At 43.3% G+C, this 26,258-nt stretch overlaps 2 protein-coding genes across 2 annotated transcripts in view; one reads left to right on the plus strand and one right to left on the minus strand.

The window, feature by feature from the left end:
• The window catches only part of LOC126556734 (uncharacterized), a 42,770-nt gene extending 34,529 nt beyond the window's left edge, over nt 1–8,241 (plus strand). Inside the window, exons 7-11 of the mRNA XM_050212202.1 lie at nt 2,194–2,242; nt 6,639–6,929; nt 7,019–7,197; nt 7,276–7,479; nt 7,549–8,241. Coding sequence (XP_050068159.1) covers nt 2,194–2,242; nt 6,639–6,929; nt 7,019–7,197; nt 7,276–7,479; nt 7,549–8,241 — 1,416 coding nt within the window. The remainder of the gene's footprint in view (nt 1–2,193; nt 2,243–6,638; nt 6,930–7,018; nt 7,198–7,275; nt 7,480–7,548) is intronic.
• Nucleotides 8,242–11,520: 3,279 nt separating this feature from the next.
• Nucleotides 11,521–13,540, minus strand: LOC126559864 (uncharacterized). Its single transcript, XM_050216037.1, has 3 exons — nt 13,441–13,540; nt 12,008–12,401; nt 11,521–11,779 (listed from the first exon to the last, which is right to left on the minus strand). Exons 1-3 carry the CDS (start codon nt 13,538–13,540, stop codon nt 11,521–11,523), a joined length of 753 nt encoding a protein of 250 aa, XP_050071994.1.
• Nucleotides 13,541–26,258: the final 12,718 nt, after the last annotated feature.

Genomic DNA, 26,258 nt, shown 5'->3' on the forward strand with positions numbered 1-26,258 from the left:
TTTGCTACTCATTGCACCACACTGGGCCGCCATATCTTATCTTTAAGCAGCAGGCGAATTGAGTGTGGGAAAGGAGAGCGAGGGTGGTTTGTTGATGCCGTGTTTTTATTGGACCCAGATTGAAGGTTTGTGCTTTTCCGCTTCATCACTGAGCTAGCTTAAAATCAGTAAGCGAGTGGAAAAAATAAAAACGAACGATTACTTCGAGTACTTTTACTTAAAATCAAAATACTCGAAACACATGGCATACTTGCAGCAAATGAGTCGCGAAGGTTGGCATAAAAATATTGCAGATTCGTAGATCCTATAAAAAAAAAAAAAAAAGAAAATAGATTAGATCCTCTTACGAGTGTATTATTTATTTGCGCCCAGTACACGGAGCGCCGGGAGTTAAAAATAATCCATTTATTTCAATTAAAAACATCCATAAATTGTTATGGACGTTGCGCGCCCATGCTGCTCTCCACCGTGGACCGACACGTGCGGTGTAATCTGGTTACATTAATTGAAGACCACACCGGAACGGGAAACGGGATGTAGCTGCCGGTTTCCGGTAGGAAGAGTTGTTTACAAACCCAACCCTCCCAAGCCCAGCCACCAAGGGCCAAAGGAAACGGTTCCTTTAGCTCTTGTGCTCTTTATTAAACCAGGGTTGGCAAAATGGTGCTAATAAGTGACGGTGTTTCGGATTGATGGATTGGTCGTTTTGGCTTCGTTGTCGTTTGTCGGAAAATCGATAGCCAGCAGCATCCCACACACACGCACACCACTCTATGGCAAAGTGAACACAGTGGTTGTAGCATTTTTTCATTTACTAGTCGTCGCGAATTCCGTAAACAAATAGCAAAGGTTAGTGGTGAACCAACACGCGTACAGTGGTGTGAACCGGGTGTAAGGAATAGGAAGATGGTATGTGCCTGCACTGGTGGACGAAACCCAATTGTAGTGTGTTACCAACCGGGGGTCTTCTAGCCGGAACCGTCGATCGCGATGATCTAGTTCGAAAAGCGGGTGCGACGATAGCGCATGCTATGTATTGAACGATCGTGATCCAGCAGCAAGTGTGTTGCATCTTGTAATAATACTAAGTGTATCTGTGTTCCGTTTCCTTTTCCTACCTCTCAATATGACCTCGTTTATCCTCGTGCTGATGGTGTGATTTTTACTTTGTTTAGTTTGTGCTACAAATAAGACGCTTTGATACGAATCGTTTCGTCCAGCGTGTAACCTGTACCTTTTGTGCCATACAACAGCCCTTTACCAAATGTACGTCTGTGTGTGAGAGGTTCTGTGCCATAGAGCGGTTAAAATGTTCCGTCGTTTTTCGCTGTTCGATGCGGCTCCACCGTCCAGCACGGTGTCCGTTTCGCGCCCGAAACCACCACCCGTGCCAAAGTTGCATCACTCTTCGTCCTGTGCGACGCCAAACACGCCCGTGCCCGAGTTTCGTGTGCCACCACGTACCGATCCGATCAATATTGCCGGTCCGGCCAACAGTGCGGATAGTACGCTCGTGATCAATGGCAATCGTACGCCGCACCTGTTGCGGGACGGGTCCAGTACCAGTGAGCTGCATCATTTAAATCAACCAACACCGGGCCATTCGCCGGGATCGGTTGGTTCCGTATCATCAGCCAATGCTGTCGCTGCACCACCGGCCGGTGGTGGCATTAAGCTGTTGTCATCTTCGCCGGCCTATCATCGCCAGCCGTCGATCGGTGGTTCAGCGCCTGCAAACTCGACTAGCGTGCTGCAGCAGCAACTGTTTGCCTCCATCTACAACCAGGGCTCGAACCGGGCCAATAATGTTCCGGTGGTACAGGCCGCTACTGCAGCAAACGGGCACGTCCGATCGACGCGTGCCGGAACAGCTCGGGAACGATACAGTTCCGGGCGCTCCATAAGCAGCCCTGTGTCACCGAACCAGTTCGGCGAGTGTCCGCTGTCCTCGTCGATGCCAACAAGCATTAAGTACTACTACACCTCACCGACCTGGTACTCGCGGTTTAGTCATTCACTGCGCAAGAACGTGCTGCGTCGTTCCACCAGCGCGCACAACAGTCAAAACGTAATGTTCTATGTTCCTTAAGATTTATTTAGTTTAACTTACTAGTTTATATTTAAATATACAAATTTCATTCTGATATGCAATCAATAATGGAACGTGTTTTTCGTTTTTTTTTCTCATTTTAGCTGCCCGTAGCCGATCCATTCCTGGAGAAGGTTCAACTATCCGATCTAGGTAAGTGTGTGTCTGGCGATGCTGTCTTGTGGTGCAAGATTTCAACAGTCCAATCATCTTTCTGCTCGGGTTTGGGATCTGTATTTATAAACCTTACGTGATCGATATTTGCAAACGGTGGTTTACTCCTCTCATAGACCACCCTGATATATGTGTGTCTTATAGCGGCCATTTGTTGTGCTGCTCACTTTTCACTCAAAGGTTGATAGATTGCCAAAACATCAACCCGTTCAGTGGAGAATTTTAAGGAAGATTGCTGCCACGGGCACATAAATGTCAAATTGTTTGTGACAGTTGAGAGATTTATTAGCATCCTTGCTTGCTACACGTACTGCAGGTGATTTGGATTAGATAAAATTTTGAAAATGTTAAGTACGCGTAATAATAGGTGCAAGGTGAAGGATAAACAGTTGGATGCTTAGAAATTCTGGTATAAAACGTATACGTTAAACATGTCATGATTTGAGACAAGCCCTATAACGACACTTCACGTCATTTTCTTTATCGTTATAAAACTTATAAAATATCCAACCTCAATGGTTTTAGCGCCATTATCAATAACAATGAGCATGCGTATGAAGTAAGATATACGAACAAGAGGGCGATCTGTAAACTACAATTCAATCGTTCTTCCGATGCTGCTGCTGTGCAGCTTACCATTGGACCCTGCAAAAGCGGCATTCCCGAAGCTCACCGGACATGCGCAATTAAAACTAGCGACGTGTGAGAGAACTACCTTGAATGTTTGCAATTTCGGGCCCGCACGAACCGTTCTCGGTCAAGATCGGTCAAGATCGCGGGCAAGATCTTCCACCACCTTTTCCCCGTGTCTTACCGAGCCTGTCTTATGATGACTGCTGCGCAGAACACATTTTGCCTGCGAGCAAAGTGTTGAGTGCGCATTGGGCTGCCAGGGACAGCTGAGGAGCGCAAGCAGCATCGCATCGTTTTGTTGTCGTCAGCGGAAGCAACTGAAGCTTGCCGGGACGGACACAGTCCTCGGATCAGTTCTTCGGTGAATGCTGGGAGTGCCTGTACACGGCACCGCGCAGACGAAAACAAAACCAAATCCAGTGTCGGTCGTGCTTTGCTGTAGATGCGTTGAGCAATTTTGGCTTTCCTTCCGTGACCGTGATTGTTTGCCGTGTTTCGATCGCTGCTGGAATGTGGTTCCGCTCATCGTCGTCGGTGTAACGCGTAGCTGTGCTTCAATATCTCTGTGATTCCGTGATCTCATACCACGGAAATATAGAATCCATTAGTAGAGCGTGTGTGAGTGCGTGCGTGTGTGATTAGGAGGACGTCTCGGACGAGTCTCTGCCATTTTTGCGTAGTGCGCGCAGTGATCGTTGTGTAAATATTATCACAGAATGTTATTCCGTGTATCCTACACAAAAACGCAATCAAAATTGGCCGGTCTAGCTGCTGTAGTACTGCGTGTTCTTACACCTACTAACTCAAAATATGTAGCAAATACAACAATCCCCCTCACGGTTTCAACCTCTGTCGTTCTAATAATGCACCTCATTCAGAGTACCAATTGTTCAATTACTTGAAGCGTTCGGTCTAGCGCTAACGGAAAAACAAATATCGAGAAGATTTTTTTGTTTTGTTTCTTTCCTAGGTTTAGGTTTTGCTTGCTTCGTTGTGCTTTTACTGTGTACTAACGTTCTGTCTGTACACCACATGATTGATGGTAAAAATAGCAGCATAGTAGGAAAATATTGGAAATCATTTACAATTGTCACACGCTCGTATACGCTTTAAGCAGTCGTGTTGTGCGTACGCGAGTGCATATAGGAAAACCAGCTAAAGCGAGACACATTAGCATATTTTACACGAGTCATAGAGTCGTTAGTGAGATCGGTATATTTTGTGGGATAACTATGATGTGTTTTCAAATTTATTGTATTCCTTTCTATGACGTCATAGTGCACGTAGTTGGCAACTTATATGAGATGCGTATACCTAAAAGCGATACGTATGGCTATGGGTGACACGTGAAGGACTCTTTCCTATCTAAACATATGGTCGCATAGAAAGGGGCACGTCCTTCCTCTTCTGCTTTGCCTATGACAGTGGCATTGATGCTGTGTGTTATTAATAGCCAGATGCGTTGAGTGAGGTTGAGAACCGTTATATGATGAATCAAGATCAATTAAATCGACGCATCACTGATATTTGCAGCTGCTGCTGTTACTTCTGTGTTCAACCTATGATTCATCTGTTGTAATTTTAGTCTGTCCTTGTGTGTTGTTATCACAAAGCATGTCCGTCGAATGTACAATGGTCTATAACAGCTGATCTTTATTTTTCGTCTTCTACTGAGTAGTAAAGGGATAGAAGAAAAGAGCTAACGATGTGCAGAAAACTGAATGATATTTTTAATCCACAAGTGGTGGTGTCGATCAGCACGGCCATACCCAGCAAGGATTGTCTAGACTCTTTAGTGTGCCATTGAATCATATTATGGGGCCTAGCGTGTTTAGGTGTGGCGTGTGGGGGATGCCATTGCTAATTATTCGATTGTCGTGTGCGGCACATTGCTTGAAGTTCGTATGAATTAAAGCAGTGTGTTGTTAGGTAGAAGGGGTAAAAAGAGTTAACAACGTGGCGACAGTTAGCCGTTACTACTTTAGAAGCTCACAAGAAAAAAAAATTGGGAGGGAAATCCTTCTGGGTGATTTACGAGGAGAATCTTTTCAGTAGCAGGTCGTTGCTCTTATTTGAACATTGATTTTAACGAGTTCTTGTTACTGTTTAGTAGAGAAATGTGTTATATGAAGAGAGAATACCGTAGGGGCTCGTATTCAAGAGATTCTGAGGTAAAGCTGCTAAATTGATATGAAAATTGCGCTGTCAACGGTCTAGTCCAACATTGCTCAAGAACTTAAGAAGTTGTAAAATTCTGTGTCATTTTCCCTTTCTTGGCAACGGGAACACCGATGTTAATTGAAAACGAATCTGACATTCATTAGATGCCATCAATTAGCGTCAGCTGTGCGCAAAAACACAAACCGACCTTCCTACCAACTATGACCGACCGGCAGGAGGAGAGTCGGTCCGCGTCCCGCTAGCACTAAAACGATTAGGTGGTCAGACTTGGGTTGTGTTCGCGGTAGTCATCTAAAATTAACTAGTTGTCAGTTGTTAGCGCCTTGCAGACGCCGTCAATAGTTTTGCTTTAAAGGCATAGTTTCCTTTGCGTCTAGTTCATGTACCTTACATACTTTTCGATTCTAAGATTGTGTGTAAATACCTATTCTCCTATGCCCTTCCCTTCTTTCTTTGGTCACTGTAGTATTCACAATTCCCCGTTGGTGTTTATTTCCCCTTCCTTAGTTGTGCGTGTATTGTGTGTATAGCTAATTCGTGTAGCCAATCGCTAACTGCCACCGATGGATCCCGGCATCGGGACCTGGAACAGTCTCAGTCGCTTCGGGAGCGGCATCAGCATGTCGGATAACGAACAAAGCCAGCATAATATGAGCATCTCGTCCAATCTCACCAGTTCCGCCTGTTCCAGTGCGAGTAGTCTTAGCCAGGACAGCAGCTGCTGTCTAGCTTCCTGTTCCGAACCGGACGGCAGTAGTAGTGGAGGATTTAGAAACAAAATCAGAAAGTATCTTATATTCGTGTCACACAACATACACAAAGATCGTTCTTGCTCTCATACAATTGTACACCGTCATGAAATGTGCTGTGTTACCACCATATACGTGTTTGTGTGTGTGTCTTTAATGCATGTTAATGTAGGACTTGCTTAATATCACCGAAACACACTCCAAAGATAAATCTGCAATTGCTTAACCACGCTAAAACAATGATGTCCATCTCGCAACACTCGTACAAAGTCAAACACCGCAACAAGTAATACACCATAATCTGCACCTTCTGGCGAGTAGTAATCTTTTGCCTAACGTCTCTACCTTGTCTTTATCCTCGTTGAACCACCACCGTGCAGTGTGTTATGTGAATCCAAACTTTAAGAAAATTAGTAACCATAAGAAACGCTCCAACTATGGCTGCAGGCGGCGCTGGTTTGCCGGCCGGGAGCCATGGCCCACGTTGCATTTCTATTCGAACTATGCCGGCCGGCTGGTTCTGGGGGCCGGCTACCACGATTTCTTCAACACCGAAACGTATCCGCTGGAGAGCATAAAGGAGTTTGAGGCAATCTCGAGCGCCTGGAAGCAGCATCTGGCGGAGCTACTCAAGAAAGGTTCGGGACAGAGTGAAAACATAAAGAAGGACAGGATTTATGGGATAAAGGGATAATCCGACCGAGCAGAGTCATAAATAGTCGTTTGCAGAAATAAGTTATAATTTTCATATAAATATTTGTTCATCGATACTAATTACTATTTGCCTTTTGCTGTCGCGTCTATTTTTGCAGAGGAAGATGAGTCACAGATTTTTGTCAAGTTCTTCCGGTTTCATAAGTGCTACGATCTGGTGCCGACCTCAGCCAAGCTGGTCGTGTTCGACACCCAGTTGCTGGTGAAGAAGGCGTTCTACGCGCTCGTCTACAACGGCGTCCGAGCGGCACCGTTGTGGGACTCGAAGCGCCAAGAGTTTGTCGGCATGCTAACGATCACCGATTTCATCAAGATTCTAAAAATGTATTACAAATCACCGAACGCGTCGATGGACGAGCTGGAGGAGCACAAGCTGGACACTTGGCGAAGTAAGTCGATTCGAGTCTGTCGCGTTCGATATATGCGCATGAGCTTATGCATTACAATATGCCGTTTTTGTTGTTGTGTTCCGTTGCAGAAGTGCTACAGGAAGATGTGAAAAAGCTCGTTAGCATCGGTCCAGATGCGTCGCTGTACGATGCCATCAAGATGCTGGTACACAACCGCATCCATCGGCTGCCTGTGATTGATCCGGTCACCGGCAACGTGCTGTATATATTGACTCACAAGAGGATACTTAGATTCCTATTTTTATATGTAAGAGGCAGTCAGCCAGCCAGTCTGTTCTCGGCTAATGGAACGACGCGACTCATTTGTTAACTTTCTTGTTTGCAGATAAACGAACTACCAAAGCCATCGTACATGCAGAAAACCCTCCGGGAGATACGCATTGGCAGTTACAACAACATCGAAACGGCCACAGAGGATACCAGCATCATTACGGCGCTGCACAAGTTCGTGGATAGGCGCGTGTCCGCACTGCCGATGGTGGACTCCGAGGGGCGCTTGACGGACATTTATGCCAAGTTTGATGTAATTGTGAGTTATCTTGCTGATGTTCGCTTGTTTCCTTTGGAAGTACAAGAATTAATACGTTCCCATTTCCAGAACTTGGCTGCTGAGAAAACGTACAACGATCTAGATGTGTCTCTCAAGAAAGCGAACGAACATCGAAACGCGTGGTTCGAAGGAGTACATCACTGCACACTAGACGAAACGCTCTACACCATCATGGAGCGCATCGTACGCGTCGAAGTTCATCGATTAGTGGTGGTGGACGAGATGAAGAAGGTCATCGGCATCATCTCACTGTCCGACATTCTGCTCTACCTGGTGCTGCGTCCCAGTGGTGACGGTATAGGCGATTCCGAGTCACTCCGTGCGACCGATCCAAAGCTAATGAAACCGGCATCATCATCCAGCAGCAGCAAACTGCAAGCCTCCAAGCGTGACAGCAGTAACGAAAGCATCGAGGAGGAAAAGGAAACCATCGAGGAGGATGCTGCTCAAAAGACTGAAATCGTCGTCACACCAACGCTAGAAGACGCGAAACAGGACGTAACGGCAGATGCTGAAGTAGAGCAACAGCAGCAACTGGTAGCAGATCGTAGTGACGAATCCGTCCCGTCCGAGCTAGCGGCAGAAGAGTTGGCTGAAGAAGCGAAGGAAGACCCCGATGATACAGCATCGACGCCAATCGATCGTAGCAGTGCCAACGATTCACCCGTCGCACAGGAAATGCTCGCCACCGATGTTCCGCTGCAGTCTGTCCAGCGGGAGGTGGGATTGGTTAGCGAGTAAACTGGCAAGCAAGCAGATGATGGAGGCAGCAGGCAACGACACGTTCGAAGACGTTCCATAAATTTGTGTGTGTGTGTGCGCGTGTTCTTTTTGAGACACGAAGTCGAAAGTCGGGAGTTTCTTCCATCTTTACTTTCGACGAGGGGGAAAAAAGGTGCGTGCTTGTTGTTGTTGCTACCTATATCTTTTTTTCTTCTTCTTGCATGTGTGTGATATCGGTTCCGTGTGGCCGCGTGTTTCCAATTGTAATGGAAAACCGGCGCGCACCGACACCGACGTAAGAAAATTTGGTCGAAGGAGATAAACGAAAGCGAAACTGGGTCGCATTGGTCGATGGTACGATAAATCCGTTGTAAAGATGTAGTTGTAAGTACAAACTAGCAAACAAACAAAATCCAATCAAAAATGCTTCAGCTGTACGAAGTAGAACACAGATAGAGGGAGAGCATTAGAACGAATGTGTAGAATTAGGCGTTTCGCGGATCTTAGGAAAACTCTTTTCAACTCTATTGCCATTTTTGCAACGCCAGAAAACCAAAAACATTCGCTTTGGCTGTAGAGTTCTACAAAAAGGTGATGGTCCATGTTGTAGTACTTTTTCCCCCTTACAATATTCTCTAATAGAAAAAGCAAGCTAAGGTACACACAAACATTTGGAGAGCATTATAGTAGAATAATCAAACGAGCGCGGAAAATTTTCGTCACGGTGCCGGTGTGGGATGTGAGCAGAATATGCGCGACACCCGTGACGATCTACCGATTATCTCATTACACTTTTTAAATTTCAATCGTTCTTTTCTTACTACCTAGACAGAGAGATGATATACAGTCCTTGCTAGTGGGGCGTTAGGGCTTTTGTTTTAATATACGTTTCTTTATTTTGAAAGATAATAGTTTATTCAATTTTAGCTGGATTCAATGATGTACGAAAAACGAAAGATTAAAAATGGTGACTGGTGTGTTGAGCGAGTGTTGTGTTGAGCAAAAATTGTACCAAATTTCCCCAGAATAATAAGGATGCAGAGAGAGGGAGGGAAAGGGCGTGTGCCTAAGGACAGAATTTAATATTGACATAGCATTTTTATAACCTTCTATTTCCCGAAAGGTTTTGGGGAATTTTCCTTGGTTATAGCTGTGCGATGGACAACATTCAATTCTGTCCATGTGTGCGTGTGTGTGTGTACACCCGTGCAATGCATGAAGGAAAAATGATGGCTTTCAAACACTAAGCGTGACTTAAATAATGCAGATTTAGTGTAGGTTCTGATTGGGCTCTGTTCGTATTCACAAACGATCGAAAGCGGCTGTTAACAGCGCATGCAAATGAAAGTGGAAACATTGTGGTGGTATGCAAAAACCAAACTTATTTGATAATAATTTAAAAATTATAGTCTGTAGAACAAGTAAAATATGTGCTGAATAACAAAAAGGTGGTAGCAGGCGCGAAGAAAAGTAGAACAAGAGAAATAGAAGAGAGACAGAAAGAAAGAGATACCATGGATAATGAATGGAAAAAGTGGAAAAAAGTTATAACAGCGAAAATTCAACCACATTGTGAATAGATAGGGTAATCTAGAAAAGAAAAGAAGCAAAAAACTATAGAGAAGCTAGCGTATACATATACAAGAATATTTCATATAATGCGAGCGGCACTACACACAACAATGAGATGAGTATGAACAAGATGGATCGATGCAATATAAAACAGGCTAAAGTTATGATCCGTTTGAGTAATGTTAGCTTCCAAAGGCATCATATACCCCGCTACGAAGAACCGAAACACAGGCAATTTATTGCAGAAATCGAATGTGTTTCAAACATTAAGGTTTTTGTTTTGTTTTGTACAATAATGATATGATTTCGGCTCTATTTACAGAGACAAAAACACACACAATTGAATGAAAATTGTGAAACGATATTCTGTTTGTGTGTGTTTCCTTGGTGTGGCAGATTGCGAATTCAAACGAAATCGGATTCGAAAACAGTCTAGCAGTAGCAACACATCAAGAAGACTCATAACGCGTAAATTTGGTGATACAATGATTAATGTGTGACGTGGTAAATCGAGAAAACGTTCCCCTAGTTTCTTCACACGAACGCGCTTAACTTTCCACCGATGCCGTTAAGAATAGAGATCGCTCTGCTCTAGTGTACCTTAAAACGCTTATTTTTCCCGAATTGGGAGAAATTTTTTCTCAATGGTGGAAAGCGAGCAAACATGTCGACATTAAGTTGTGCTTTATGGGGGAAAACAGGACTCGGAGGGTGTAGTAGAAATTGCCTGTGAAAAGTTTGAGCAAGCTCTAGCCCGTCAAACAGATGGGATTTCGTGCAAATTAAAGCCGAAGCGCATACTAAAACAAAAAAAAAGTTACGTTGTTTCGCTAAGATGATTAAAACCTAATGGAACGTTAAATCGCGATAAAAAAATTAAACAAACAAAAAAAAAAATACAAAAAAAACGATAGCCTCATGTAAGTACAGTGGTAGCGGCTATGACTTAAGAACATGATGATAAGAAATCTTCCAAATCGACGAACCGTTGGGATGATGGCACATGTGGACCGTACGAGGTAAGTTATATTTTATAGTTTTCTTCTCTATTCTGTTTTTTTTTATATTTTACTGCTTTTGAGTGAATTTACCATGTTCGCCGTAAGTTGTTTTAATTTTTTTTTACAATTGATTATGACGGTCCAATGCCGTATTGTCTTTTGTTTTAAAATTATTGCACCTAAAATTAATTTCCTTTCTTTCAAAAAATGTGTACAAACAGTGGAACTTGAATTCATTCATAAAATATATTTTCGATTGTCCATTGTGGGCACCCCTTCCCTATTTATCGGTCACTTAGAACAGTGACGCTTTGGAAGTGGTAACAACCGGTGTACACAGTCGTTGGTCAGCTCCCAATACCTCTTACGTACCGAGGACTTGTCTTGTAAGATTTAACTCTCTTTTTTAAGGCTAAAGGATTGTTAGAATCAGTTGTCCGAAGAAGGAACTTATTACTGGGTAGTACAGGAAGCTGTTGCATCGGTTAGTATAGGAGACGTAGATCCGATTAGCGGTTTATTCGCTGGGTGGATAGGAAGCGGTTGCGTTAGTTTTCGCCGTTTCAAGGCTGCGGGGGTAGACATGAAATTGAGACATATACAGGTTAAAATTGGAATCTCTAGAATCGTTGGGGAAGTGCTGATTAGTGTTGGAGGAGTCAAAGAAGAGTTTTAATAAATTATTTTCCAAAATTACGCGTATACACGGTGCTTCCCTCACACATTACAACTCATCGCGATTTTCCTCTTGATTTTGTTTTTCTTCTTGTGTTGTGTGTAGTGGAATTTCGACCGTTTCGACCGTCCCACGGACTCGCTGTTCCGGTATCTGGGACCCATTGCGGAAACGACTCGGCACAAACGTTACCGAACCGGACGCACTGTGGACCGAGTTGTGTTCGTTCGGTGTTTGTGTGTTTGCCGACGGATCCGGACTGGTGAGTGTAATGCGTGACGATGGTGTCGGTGTTGCGTCCCCCTCACTATGTGGTTGTACGTATGTGGGTGCAAGGGTGTGTGGTGTTCATGGGTGGAAAATGGAAAAACAAAAAACAAGCAACTCTGTAACAATGTGCTAACTTACTAAAACTAAATAACAAGTATGGAACAAACAGCTTTAAACTCCTATAAAACTGAACCTCCCAAAGTCAAAGAATACTCTTCTAATGACAGTTCAGTATGAAGTGCGAAGCGGCCTTCATAATAATTACCTATCCCGGGCCTGAATCTCCGAGCTAACCGTTACACCACGCGGCTTCCGGAAGTCACACTCGACCGCGAACGCGGCATCACCGGGCGTTACGATGTCCGGATCGTGCTGCACGACGACAATGTTCGAGTAAACCTCACCATTGTTCACCGTCTGGCACTGGTCGAGATCGAACTTCATCTCCAGCGTACGGCCGGCACGTTCCGGTTTGACGAAGCATGGTTTCGTTTGCTTGTAGTAGCTGCCCCGTGTGTACATTACGCCCTGGAAGTCCTCTTCCGTTTTTAGCTCGATGCGCATCGAGTCGGCACCGCACCGTAGGTTCACCTTTTGCAGACCTTGCGTGGAGGCGTCTATCTTGAACTGATCACCCAAATCCTGCTCGAAAAGGCTTTCTGGAAGGGGAAAGATAGAATTAATGGTAGATTTATTAGAAAATTGTGATACAGGAAGAAGCTATCAAGATATGTTAACAATGGAGGTGAAAAGTCTCAGTCAATGCCTTGTAACGATTTTAAATGTTTCTTAAAAGGAAGATCGGTTTGATTAGCAAGTCCTGTTAGAAGCCGATACGGAATACTATGTCTTCTTCTACTACATCTTCTTGGCATAACGACCTTCCAGATCATGCCGGCCATCTAATGACTTACTGGACTTGCTGCCATGTGCGATCGTTTGGTATTGTATCATAGAGTTCGTTCTAACTTAGCGAAAGCCCTGGCGCGAGGTAGAGGAAGATCACTAATTCTCTTTCGTGTTTCTTTATGATTTTTCGATCTTGTTTTCCTGTTTAGGCGTCTGGATAAGCTCTAAAAAGCTTAAAGTATGAGACGAATATTACAATTTCAAGAGTCATCCTTGCTTGTAGGAAGTCTTGGTATAGACCACCCTAGAACACAAATCAGCATTGTTATTTCATACTGACTTAAAAACCGGCAACTCATGTGATCATAACTTTGCAGATTCTTACAAGACTTTGATGACTTTAGAGCTTATTTCGCGATATTTTTATGACCAAAAAATTCACAACATAAAGCATTGACAGAACTAGAATACATAGGAAGGCACAGCGCTGATCGCGAAAGAAGAACACCAACACATGCGAGAAAGTGAATCGTACAACCGGTTCCAGGTGGTTGATTCTTCTCCAGGTGAACTACCCCACCTGACCATGGGGTCGGGTGTGTACATATTGTGGTGTTACGTGGTTACACAAAAGCTCTAAAGAAGCTCTCGCACGCACTGATGACGATCGGATAGCGGATGGGCGAAGAACCCGTTACACGCTGACGTTGCGCACTTACTGTACTGTCCGTGAGTCATCCTCCAAACGGATCTTAAATGATCGGCCATTTCTAAGCGATTTTAACCTATTAACATCCTATATAACTATACACACACCCAAGCACTAAAACACACTTGCTAGACACTGACCTTCGGGCTTGTTGTCCTCCTTTTTGGCAAACACACTGTAATAAGATGGTAGCAGCAACACCAGACAACACTGGAACAAAATGGTCGTACTCTTGGCCATGGTTGATACAGGTGAAAAGAAGGCACTCGATATTCTCAACTATTTATCCTGATCACTCCACTAATATAAATCTTCTTTTATGGTAGAAATCTTCGACTGTGCACGGAACACTGTGGGCCGTTCGACGGTCACTGGCTGAGTACGAGCTTAACCGACCCGCACCAGTCGCTATATATAAGTGTGTGTAGTGGTGTGAGCATCAAGTTTTTCCCACTACCGTTCCCGAGGGGTGGCGATCGCATCACCATCCCCGATGCTTCATTCCCGATTCGCTTCCTTCGCGCCATTCGTCGGCAACACGTGGAAGTTCGGCTCACTCGCAGCTTAACGCGTGGTTTCGTGCGTAACTGCAGAATGGAACGAGTCGACGATTTCCTACCGTATGTGTGTGTATACATTGCGTGCACCATGATGCCGTGCGCGTGCAGGAAAAGGGAGTTTTTGACCGATTCGCGCGATCAACAGAGCCCAACCTTACGTAATGCGCTGATAGGGCACGGAAGGATTCCATTGCTGGGAAAAAAAATGTTCGCTTTTCCCTACCCAGTGCATTTCCTTTCCGTCAGTACCTTAACAGTGCCATTTTTTGTTTCTCTGGATGGTCGGTAAATTTAGGAAATTGGAGATAGAGAAATATTGGACTCAATAATGGAATGCAACCGCAGTTTTTGCCTGCGGTACAGCATTCCTTGGGAAATGGAAGGAAGAAAAACGGAATTATAAAAGGGCTGTAAAGGGTGCCCGTTTCCGTCCTCACAGTCTGATCGTTTTTAATCAAAACCTTCCAACCGTCTTATCGGCCACGAACGATCGATCAGTCACACCACCACTACAGGGGGTGATGGTGTGAGCCAGGCTTTTTTCCGATTTCCGCGAACCATGCCAAACCATTTCCCCATTTATCGAATGGAAGGGAAGGACGCTGAGGGTAATTAGGATTTCCTAATGGTAAACAGTGGTAAATGCGCGCGAGCAACCACCTTCTTCGGGATGCATAATTTGCTATTTACCATTAACCTTCCTTTTCTCGCTGCTACCACACCACACAATGCAATGGAAAAGAAGGTTTGTGGCTCTATTTTCTTGTTTGCTTTACTGTCTTCATTTGCAGTGCGTGCAAGCTTGCGGCCGTGGGTTGTACATCGCAAGCACGTGATATTGCACGTGTTTTGCTTCGCGTTTACATATTGCGCGCCATAGAACAGAACATGCTTGTTTGAAGTCGTGTGACATGGATTATTTGAAGTGCTTTATTGAGCGAGAGATAAAAACTGGATCCTCTGTTCTGTTGATATATTAATTCCTTATGCAAAGAATAAGGAGGAAATCGCTTGTTAACAAAATACAGAAGGCTTACTGAGACAAAGACGCTAAAAAGTGCACGGGACTCATAGCGGTTCAGACACGAAATTAAATTCACGACACATTAACAAGAAAGGGTCCGAGGAACCGAAACGAGCGGCGTTTCTCAACGTCTAGTAATGGTCTCGAAGCTCGGAGGGTTCTCGCCGGGACGTAAAGTCTAATCGCAGAGAGAGTAGAGCCCCGGCGAGTCGATCCGATTGTCCAAAAAGGTTCGCTACAAAGCATCTCGGCGTGTTACATTCACGCTGCCGCAACGTATCTAGCCCGGGTAGTGCACAGCGACCGCTATAATCTACTGGTTCTAGTGCTCACAGACGTCCTAGTAAAAAAATCCTCTCTGTCAGATTAGACAGGAATTGGTCGCGTTCTTAGACTGGTTAGACTAGGCTCAATGCGTGTCAATAAAGACGATGGCCAAGTAACTTTAAAGGCAAATTTTACGAGCTGTAAGACGAATGGACTATTGTGCAGTGAACTAGATTATCTGGATCGATTCGCCGGTGCTACTATCGGGCCTTTGCCTATAAGTCCTGCCGACAACTTTCCACGGAACATCGCTGCACGACGTAGCGGACCGCCGTACCCGATTTGGCGACCGTCTGTTCCGTTTTTAAGCATGTGCCGTAACGTTGTTTGTGACTGTCACCTACCAAATATGTCCCGCACTACGCCTTTGAGGTATATTCGTGGTTTTCGTGGTACTTACTCTATGTTAATCTATTTCATCCGTGTTTAAATTCATGTATTATGCACTTAGTTTGATGTCCCGCTTAAAGGCGGCCTCACGTAGTCCGTTGCACTAAACATAACAAACGTAAATAAGAAACATAAAATCAAGTTACAAGAAACATAGAAACATGTCATCATGAATGGCCCCGGACCCAGCCGAGCCAGGGCGATCTTTTCAAGCCAGAGACGTCAGACTCTAAGCTCATAGTAATTAATTTACATGCTTCCGTCCGTAAATTTAATTTAAATTTTTGTATATTTGAAGAATCTCATGATTTTTATAACATTTTAGGAAATTTTCATCCTTAAGAAGAACTAGATTAAACGTTTTAGTTTATTCTAAATTGCTGACATCTTTGGAACATCCTCAACAAACTCGCTCTAAGGCCAGATGTAACTAACACCTGTTTTAAATTAAATAATTGTAAACGCTGACAAATATTCTCCATTTTACTATTAGATTTTTTTGTGGGAAGTTGCAAAAATCATTCCAGTTCACAATTTATCAAACGTAAGACTTGGCTTGAATACACTGTACTTGTACAATTATCCTCCTCGCCATCTAATAACAGTGATCGGGCCGGGTGATAGTGAAAGGGTTGTTGTTTTGCTTCCATCATTATGTTTCGCTTCACCCCACACAACACGATCGCTCTTGCACTTGGACTTGGGACCATCGTGCAAAACCGACTATAAAGAAAAGCGATCGGTTCATTTCCCTAAGCGAAATTAGTCTCTTTAAAAAAAGAGGGTAGTCGACTTTCACGCGAGGATCGAATAATGAGAACCTGCGGTGCCGTCGTACATCGTGCTGGGGCGGTAATTGGGAAGGCAAGGGGGAGTGGGTGGGCAAACAAAATTGAATCATAAATTTATGTTTCATTGCCGGCGCTCTTCCTCGAACGATTGCGCAACAGTCTGGGTGGCGCCCACTTATGTCACTTGTGGTTGGCCGGCAACACAATTACTGAGCACTTGTTGTTTGCCATTGTGTAGTAGACGGATTGCCGGGAACCATTATTCGTATCTGTTTAGCACTAATTTCCTACCATATCTGCACCATCGCGAACTGCCCCTAATCAATCAATCATCGCACGTTTATCGCTCGTCCGGACCCGACCATCTTTCACTTCCTTATCGACAGTACACTCCTGACGGTACGCACACGAACGTGGAGTGTGGAAAACCAGTTTTCCTCCGGTCGCAAAATGTGGGCTACTAGTGCGAAAGAACTAACCTGTGGAAGCTGTTGGTCCGGTTTGTAATCCGGAAGATGTTGGCAATCGGGGAGGGGGCAGCCGCTTGTTATTACGTCAGGGGATGAAACTGGTTCACTGGTGGGCAAAGAAACTCACTTTCCCGGTACGTGCGAAGAAAATGATGAAGTAAGTCAGTAAGTCAGCATGTTGATTCAGAGGGAAAGAGAGAGAATATTGAGTTGGAAAATGTGTCCATTAGCGATTAGTGTCCACTAGTCAAGGAATTGTTTCCTGGATTTATGTAAAGATATTGAATTTTTTTAAATCGTTGCAAAAAGACGTGAACGATCGTTTAGCGATCTTTACTTGGTACAGAAATTTCTTTCCAATCACTGCAGGTTTCATTTCACTATGAGATAGTTCCGAGGCAGATTTTGCTCTTCCGAAGCCGGAAGCGGCAATGGTTTTTGAGGCCCTTGGGAGATCGATGCAGTGGCAGATCAAGGAGTTAGGAGGCGGAAGGGATATTGGGACCCAACACCATGCACTAGCGGGGCTTTATCAAAAGTGCTGACAGGGTGGAGTTGGTGTGTTTCTGTTCCACAGGTACCATCTCCTGGTCGACGAGGCATCCCTCAGCTCAGGACCCCATTCGAGGTGGTGGCCCCACGTGGTCGCTCAGTCCACTTATAGGAATATCCGCCCCATAGATAATTGGACTCTTATCTAAAGCAACTTTATGAACTGGCATGCCCTTCTACTGACATGACCAACCCTTCGGACCGTAAGGACCGACATTTATTTTGTATTTCTTATTACGATTGTTATAATATTATTAAATGTTTGTAATTTGTTGTCTTATGTTGCTGAGCTTTCTAATTTTAGCAAGCCTAGCTTTGCCTGGTAGCTTCCAACTATCCCTTCTAATAATCTAATAATAATTCTAATAATAAGCTCTTTACACTGCAGGAAGCGATCAATTCCCAGCCGGACCGTTCCTCCCCAGTGAGGACTAACTATCCAACTACGTGGTATCGACAAGTCTAGTAAGCCATTCGATGACCGACGTGATATTAGAAGGTCGCAAAGCCCCATGAAGAAGAAAACTTTAAAAAAATAATGAGAAACAAAATTTTCATTATAATTTGCATTCCGTTTGGCAGTAAAATATGTGAATCGGATCAGGAGTGACCGAGTTATCACCGATTTTCCACGGGAATGTTTTGGTTTTTGCGAAATAACTGGACGGGGGGTGGAGGGATCGGGTTGAGGTGTTCCACAAAAAAGTGCGTGGCTCAAAGATGTATCAAACGGTATGCCGGACGCCAGAATCGGACCAGGAGTGACCGAGTTATCACCGATTTTTCACGGGAATGTTTTGGTTTTTTCGTAATAACTGAGCGAGGAGCGGAGGGATCGCGTTGAGGTTTTCTACAAAAAGGTGCGCGGCTCAAAGACGCATCCAACGGTATGCCGGACGCCAGAATCGGACAAGGAATGGCCGAGTTATCGCCGATTTTCCACGGGAATGTTTTGGTTTTTCCGGAATAACTGGGTGGGGAGTGGAGGGATCGCGTTGAGGTGTTCTACAAAAAAGTGCGCGGCTCAAAGACGCATCCAACGGTATGCCGGACGCCAGGGTCGGACAAGGAATGGCCGAGTTATCGCCGATTTTCCACGGGAATGTTTTGGTTTTTCCGGAATAACTGGGCGGGGAGTGGAGGGATCACGTTGAGGTGTTCTACAAAAAAGTGCGCGGCTCAAAGATGTATCAAACAGTATGCCGGACGTTAGAATCGGACAAGTATTGACCGAGTTATCGCCGATTTTCCACGGGAATGTTTTGGTTTTTCCGGAATAACTGGGCGGGGAGTGGAGAGATCGCGTTGAGGTGTTCTACAAAAAGGCGTGCGACTCAAAGATGTATCAAATGGTATGCCGGACGCCAGGATCGGACATGGATTGGCTGAGTTATCGCCGATTTTCCACGGGAATGTTTTGGTTTTTCCGGAATAACTGGGCGGGGAGTGGAGGGATCGCGTTGAGGTGTTCTACAAAAAAGTGAGCGGCCCAAAGACGCATCAAATGGTATGCCGGACGCCAGGATCGGACACGGATTGGCTGAGTTATCGCCGATTTTCCACGGGAATGTTTTGGTTTTTCCGGAATAACTGGGCGGGGAGTGGAGGGATCGCGTTGAGGTGTTCTACAAAAAAGTGCGCGGCTCAAAGATGTATCAAACAGTATGCCGGACGTTAGAATCGGACAAGTATTGACCGAGTTATCGCCGATTTTCCACGGGAATGTTTTGGTTTTTCCGGAATAACTGGGCGGGGAGTGGAGAGATCGCGTTGAGGTGTTCTACAAAAAGGCGTGCGACTCAAAGATGTATCAAATGGTATGCCGGACGCCAGGATCGGACATGGATTGGCTGAGTTATCGCCGATTTTCCACGGGAATGTTTTGGTTTTTCCGGAATAACTGGGCGGGGAGTGGAGGGATCGCGTTGAGGTGTTCTACAAAAAAGTGAGCGGCCCAAAGACGCATCAAATGGTATGCCGGACGCCAGGATCGGACACGGATTGGCTGAGTTATCGCCGATTTTCCACGGGAATGTTTTGGTTTTTCCGGAATAACTGAGCGGGGAGCGGAGGGATCGGGTTGAGGTGTTCTACAAAAAGGTGCGCGGCTCAAAGATGCATCAAATGGTATGCAGTACGTCCTGATCGAACCAGGAATGGCCGAGTTATCGCCGATTTTCCACGGAAATGCTGCTGGCAGAATTTTCCGGGAGTTTCTTTAAAATCCTCTTTAGTGTCCCTTAATATCGAAAAACACGTTGTGGAGATTTTTTAAAAAGTATTTTAAAGAAAGAAACCAAAATGAGAATAAAAAACTTGAAATTGAGGAAAAAGTTAAATTGTGCCGGAAAAATATTTGTCTTGTCGGAAAGAAATTATTTTCCAATCCAGTTTTAAAATTTCCATTTGCTACCTCCTCGGATTCATGCTCTCCTGTTACTCCTGGTCGAATTTTGCCGCATGAAATTGGGTCGGTTTTGACCGAAAATCTGCCACCAGGAGCGACTGGCAGTAACAGGAGAACATGCTTTCAAGCAGGTAGTTCGGATAGGCCGAAAATTTCCAAAATCTGTTTTAAAATCCAAAGTCAATTTAAAATTTTTGTTGGAAATCTTAAGTTTGGAATTCAACTTTTAATTTGGACCCGGGATTTTAAAACTGATTTTGGATTTTAAGCTTGGATTTGGAAATTTTCGGCGGATACCAGCCCCCGTTCGAATTTTGCCGCAAAAATATTTTCGAATTTTGGCACAAATTTCTTACCAAAAACGATTTGTAATAACAGGAGAGCATCCAAACTAGAAGGTAGCAGTTTCAGAAATGCTGCTGTGCTTAATACCTTTACAAATAGATGGCGCTATATGTCAGGTGTGAAATGTTTCAAAATTTCCATTTCGCTTGGTACTTTCGCAAATAGATGGCGCTTTAATTGACGAAAAGTTTCTGCATCTCTTTTTTGATTTTAGCGCCCTCTATCTGTCAATGTACTAAGCACCAATGAAAATATGAAACATTTCACACTTTGATATGTGGCGCCCTCTATGTAGCAAGGGACTAACCAGCGCAGCAAATCTGACCCGGTTTCCTCCTAGTTTGGATGCTCTCCTGTTACTACAAGTTGTTCCTGGTGCCAAATTTTCGGCCAAAACCGACCAAATTTTGATGCGACAATATTCGACCAGAAGTAACAGGAGAGCATGAATCCGAAGAGGTAGCAAATGGATATTTTAAAATTAGCCAGAAATATTTTTCTATCCGAGATGACGAATATTTTTCCGTACTATTTTAAGTTTATACTTCAGTTTCTAGTTTTTCATTCTCATTTCCCGTGGAAAATCGGCGATAACTCGGCCATTCCTGGTTCGATCCTGGTGTCCGGCATACTGTTTGATGCGTCTTTGAGCCGCGCATCTTTTTGTAGAACACCTCAACCCGATTCCTTGACTCCCCGCCCAGTTATTCCACGGAAAAGTGGTTTTTCGGTGGAAAATCTACGATAACTCGGTCATTCCTGGTCCGATCGGAACGCACCGCATAACCTTGGATGTGTCTTTCGACACGCCGATCCCTCCACCCTCCCCTGCTGAGTTTTTTTGTGGAAAACAAAATCTTGTGATGGAAAACGCTACGCTACAATGCGTTGGGGAAATTCGAATTGCATACTCACCAATTTCACCACAGTGGCTGCGTGCGTGACAATGGACGCAGCCGATGTTACTTTTCTCACCGCCTTACCATACCGCACAATGGTAAGGGCTTCTGGACAAATTTGATTTTTTTATCTCTTTCTTAATAACCAATAAATTAATTTTATAAAAACTACATGTTACTCCACTGCATTTCTGCTGTACCTTCAATCGGTTACGGGTAAGAATTTATTTTCTTTATATCATAATATAATCTTTGTTTTTTCTGCGCATTCGTTACGCGGTACAACGTGGTGTGTCTGTTCCGGAGTGGGTGGTGTTGGTGGTGGTTTTTACATTTTCTTCTCTTCTTTTCCTCCCAACCCCCCTCTTTTTCGTCTGAAACACTTTTTAAACGCTAAGAAAATGCACTCCGAACTGTACAAATGGCCTGCGCTTTCGCGTTTATGACATTCGTATTTTCACTTAAAATTTAACGGCTCTTTGCTGCCTCTCGTTCGCGCCCCTCTCGTCTGATTTAATCACTTTTTGCGTTTTTTTTAATACATTAGTAACACTACATACAAATATGGGCGGGAAAACGATAGATGGGAAAATGCACCTGTTTTGTTTTCTTGCTGTTTCGTTTGGTTGTTATTTGCTTTTGGTTAATTTTTTTGTATCCGCTCGTCCTTACATTCGTGTGCTATTCACTCTTTACAGATTTACAGGATTGTGGGTTCTTCTAGATCTGTTATTTTTTTGTTTTGCAACGATTTTTCCCTCTTTAAACAATTTGAATGCGTTGTATGTATACATGTTTTCATGTATTTTGATTAAAAAATAAATAAAAAAAAGTAGTAACTGGAACCTTAAGCACGCTCTACACCTCAACAGAAATAAGCCTGCCAACTACGATCGTTTTAGAGGTGAATGTGATTTGTATCGTTTTCTACCACACTTGTCACCGTTTCCTAGACAACTGAATATGCTGATGGTTTTCCCCTTAGTTTCGCCTTAAACTTAACATAAATTCACTGCTCTCCTTTCTAGAAAATAAAAGCTCAAGAATTAGTACTTATTTTCCCATTTCGCAACATGGCATTTTCCCCACTTTTTTTCAGTCCGTTTTGTATCGAAAAAGAAGAGTATTGTACAGAATAAACTGGTTATCATTTCACGCACGAGGATGATCTACTCCTTCTTGCTTGAGAATGGGCGTGGGGATTTGTTTTAATGCCCAGCAATACAGTCCCCACGTTCCATTAAGGGAACAATAATCTTTTCGCAAGTAAGTTAGTGAGGGAGTGAACATAACACATAACTAAGTTAACCTCATTCGTAAAGTTCCATGTGTTTGCGGAACGTTGGAAGGAAGGCGTTAATGTAACGGAGATATAAAGATGAAACGAAGACGGCAGCACAAACAAGATACAGTAGATTTTGTGCTTTTTCTCGATGGATATTGATGGATAGACTTGTCGGTTGTGGTAAGTGACTTATCGCCAAGATCCGGCTACTGATCCCATCCATAATTTGTTTGCGTTTCCTTTCTCCACGTTTCAAAACGGTGGGCATTTGTGTGCTTCTTTTCAATTAACTGCTTACCAAAACCTTTTCCTCATAACAGCAATGCAATTTGGTTGAGGAGCTAAAACACAAATAAGAAAACGTAAATGAAAATTTCTTACGTGCATATTTTGTTGTCAGCTTTGTTTAAATTTTCTTCTCCTATTTTTTTGAATACAGCTTCCTTCGTTCCATTTCAGTTTTGATATGATTCTGTTGTATTGTTGTGTAGGGTTTTTCTGGTTTTGCTTGTGTAATGTTTGTTATCATTTACTGAGGTTATTACTGCTGCCTTCCATGGTTCCTCCCTTCTATCTGCCTATCTATTGCACTATGGTTTTATGAAATTGTGTATTACCCTTCAACGGTCTTTCATATTCTTTATATTTCTTCTTTCTATTGCCACTGAATGTTGTAAGTGAATATAGGGATTTAAGAAAAAAAAGCCGTAAAAACAAAACTTAAAAGCTAAGCACTTTCCTAATCGTTATTAGCTTTACAAGCTAGCTCTAAAACAAACGCACACACAACACACACATACACGCACGAGATCGAGATCACATTTGCACATGACACATGGGGGCTTATGATGAAAGCCGTCTGACTAACTTTCGCCTGGAAGCAACACACATAAGCACGCAAAAGGTGGCTCCATTAAAACTTGCTTCTTTTCGCCCTAAAATCTTTGGTACGCTTTTTTTATTCACCGCCACTACACATATCAATCTCCGATGTGATATTCTCGATTGTCCTTTTACATCCTCTTTGCGACCTTTCTACTTATCATCGCTAAACGATATCGTAGGTTTATGTTAACATTAAAACTTAAAAAACAAAACTACAACCAACCACGGAAGAAATAATTACTGGATGTGCGCGCGTGTGTGTGTATCCGTGTCTGTGGCACACGTGTACACGTGCCGTGTATGCGTAAAGAAAACGTTCCTCAAGGAGTCACTTTATGCTAAGGCTGTTTCTCCTGCATATCAAAACCTGAGCTACGCTAAAAGCTTATCCACTAAAACTGTATGTACACGCGCGTTCCTAGTACCCATTGTGTACTAGGGGTTTTTTGTTGTTGTTGCTGTTTTCTGGTTGAGTTTTCCCCGTGTCCTTTTCCAACCCGCACTGTGGATGAACTGAGTAAAGAGGGGCTTAATCAGAGCACCAACCAAAGGAAAGCCTGTTGTTGAAAGGTGTTTGCTTCCGGTTCACTGAGGGCTGCGATGGTATTGCGCGATCTTCTGTAATATAAAAAAAAATGTAAAGAAATAGATTATCAGTCAATGTCAATCAGGGAGTCATCAAGAGCACCAAGGCATTCAATTTTTTATAATACACTGTTTTCATACTGTAGATTTAAATTTAAAAGTTTGAAATTTGTTTGCTGTCGATGGATTGTCACGACTTTTTATTGGATGGCCCTGTGTGTGTGTCTGTTCCTTAGAGGTTCTGCAATTAGCACTCATTGCTCTTTGCTTCATTTACAGGTGAAATATTAGAGCAATATAAATTAATATAAGCAATATAAGCAATATATATGTATATTGCTGAGTGAAGATGTTGAAAAGATTAAGGCGCAACGCATCTTGACGATCGATTATAATGGTTATGAGTTAAATAATTCATCAGAAAATGAAGAGGAACATCAAGGCTATATTGTCTCGCTTTTCTGCCTTAAACGGTTAAGATTATTAGTAATAGAAGGGCAGATTGGTATAAAAATTCAATCCAAATATAGAAGATAAAGCCGTCCAAATATAATAACCACTCAGAATAAGAAGCACTAAGAGCGGCTTCGAATAAATCGTTATGACGGAGAGCGTGACGTCGATTGAGGAGATCCTCAACAAAGTTCACTATGTAAGACTAGTAAAATTGGTTTGTCAACCCTCTATCGGAAGAAGGCCCAACGAAGATCGCAAGGTCTAAGGCTAACTTCAATTGTATATGTACATGGACAAAATTTTGATGAACGTTTTACGGATGTAGAGAATTTAAGCAAATTTTATTGCGCGTTGAGTTGTTGCATAAATTTTAATTATTGCTTTCAAGCTACCTGTCGAGACATTCCTTGAGTTGGAGGGAAAGCAGTTAATAATTACATATAGAGTGAAAGCACATTCTGTTCTTTCTTAGGCAAGTTACAGGATTTTGATCAGTATAATAAAATTATTCAAATTGATGATTATTGTGTGGCAGGGAAGTGATTCTACTATTCCATAACGGGAATTGAAAAACTGTATACGTGGGCTGCTGCATATATTTCTGGCCTAGGCCACAAGAAGTGTTTGACCCGTGAACATGTTTGTGCAATAATTTTTCACAACTTTCGACGTGGACTATCAAAGACAAGACTGCTTTGAAGAACTCAAATCGTTGTCTGGCGATGAAGCATCATCCTATAGCACTGTTAAAAACTGGTGTAATGAATTTAATCGTGGCCGACGCTCGCTCAATTACGAATTTCGAGAAGGTCGCCCAAAATCAGCCGTTGTGCCTGAGAACATTGATGCCGTTCGAGATCTAATTGCACAGGATCGTCATGTAACATACTGTGAGATAGATGCATCTTTGGACATTTCTTACACCAGCATAAACACAGTTTTTGTTGTCGTTGGATCCCGCACATGTTGACAATCGCTTAAAAATAGGCTCTCGTGTCGATTGGTACAACTAAATGTTGAAAAATACGATCATAGTGCTTCAAAAGATGTTCACAGGTGATCGTCACAGGTGACGAATCATGGATCTATGCGTATGAGCCCGAAACAAAACAACAATTGGTCAATGTGGAACCTTCAACCTCGAGCCAAATCCAACGAAAGTTATCCGTGGAAGAAGCACTTCGAATCAATTGGTTGCCTGTTTCTTCGGCAAAAACGATCACGTGGCGACTGTTCCACTGCAAGAACGTAGGACGGGTCAATTCTGAATGGTACACCACAATTTGTTTGCCAGAAGTCTTGGGAGAAATTCGAAAAACGAACAACAGACGACGAATCATTCTTCACCATGACAATGCTAGCTCTCACATATCGGCGCAAACCATCGCTTATTCGATCGGTCAAAACGGCGAATTGATGGGACATCCGCCCATAAGGGCTATGGGATTTGGCACCCAATGACTTCTTTATGCTTCTTTATGCCCAATGACTGATGCTCGGCAATTGTGCGCCACAGTTATGTTCGGCTTTTTCTTCTTTTTCAGTTGACCTGCTAGGTTACGCCGGACATCTAATGACTAAATAGTCTTATAGATACCACGTAATTGGAAAGTCAGTCCTTACTACGGAATAGTGATGAGAAAGTTCCGGAAAAAAGGTACGGAACGGAACTGGGTCTTTTTGGAAAAGGAACGGAACGATTTTTTTCGTTTATTTATAGAGGCTTTGTGTCTTAGAGACTACATTCTACATTCGTCTCTCAATGGAACGAACCTGGCACCAACAACTCTAGTTTCTTTTTTTTTAGTCATGATCGTTCCTTTCGTCTGGTTCGTTCCTTTTGCTTTGATCGTTCCTTTCGCCTAATGCTTTACTTTAGTTAGTTTCTTTCCTTTAGCTTTGAACCTGCCAGATTCAAAATTTCGACCCCAGTTCCGATCGTTCCTTTTAAGGCAAGGAACGAACCTGCCAGGTTTATTCCA

This window comes from Anopheles maculipalpis, chromosome 2RL (assembly GCF_943734695.1).
Source record: "Anopheles maculipalpis chromosome 2RL, idAnoMacuDA_375_x, whole genome shotgun sequence".
Taxonomy (NCBI): Eukaryota; Metazoa; Arthropoda; class Insecta; order Diptera; family Culicidae; genus Anopheles; species Anopheles maculipalpis.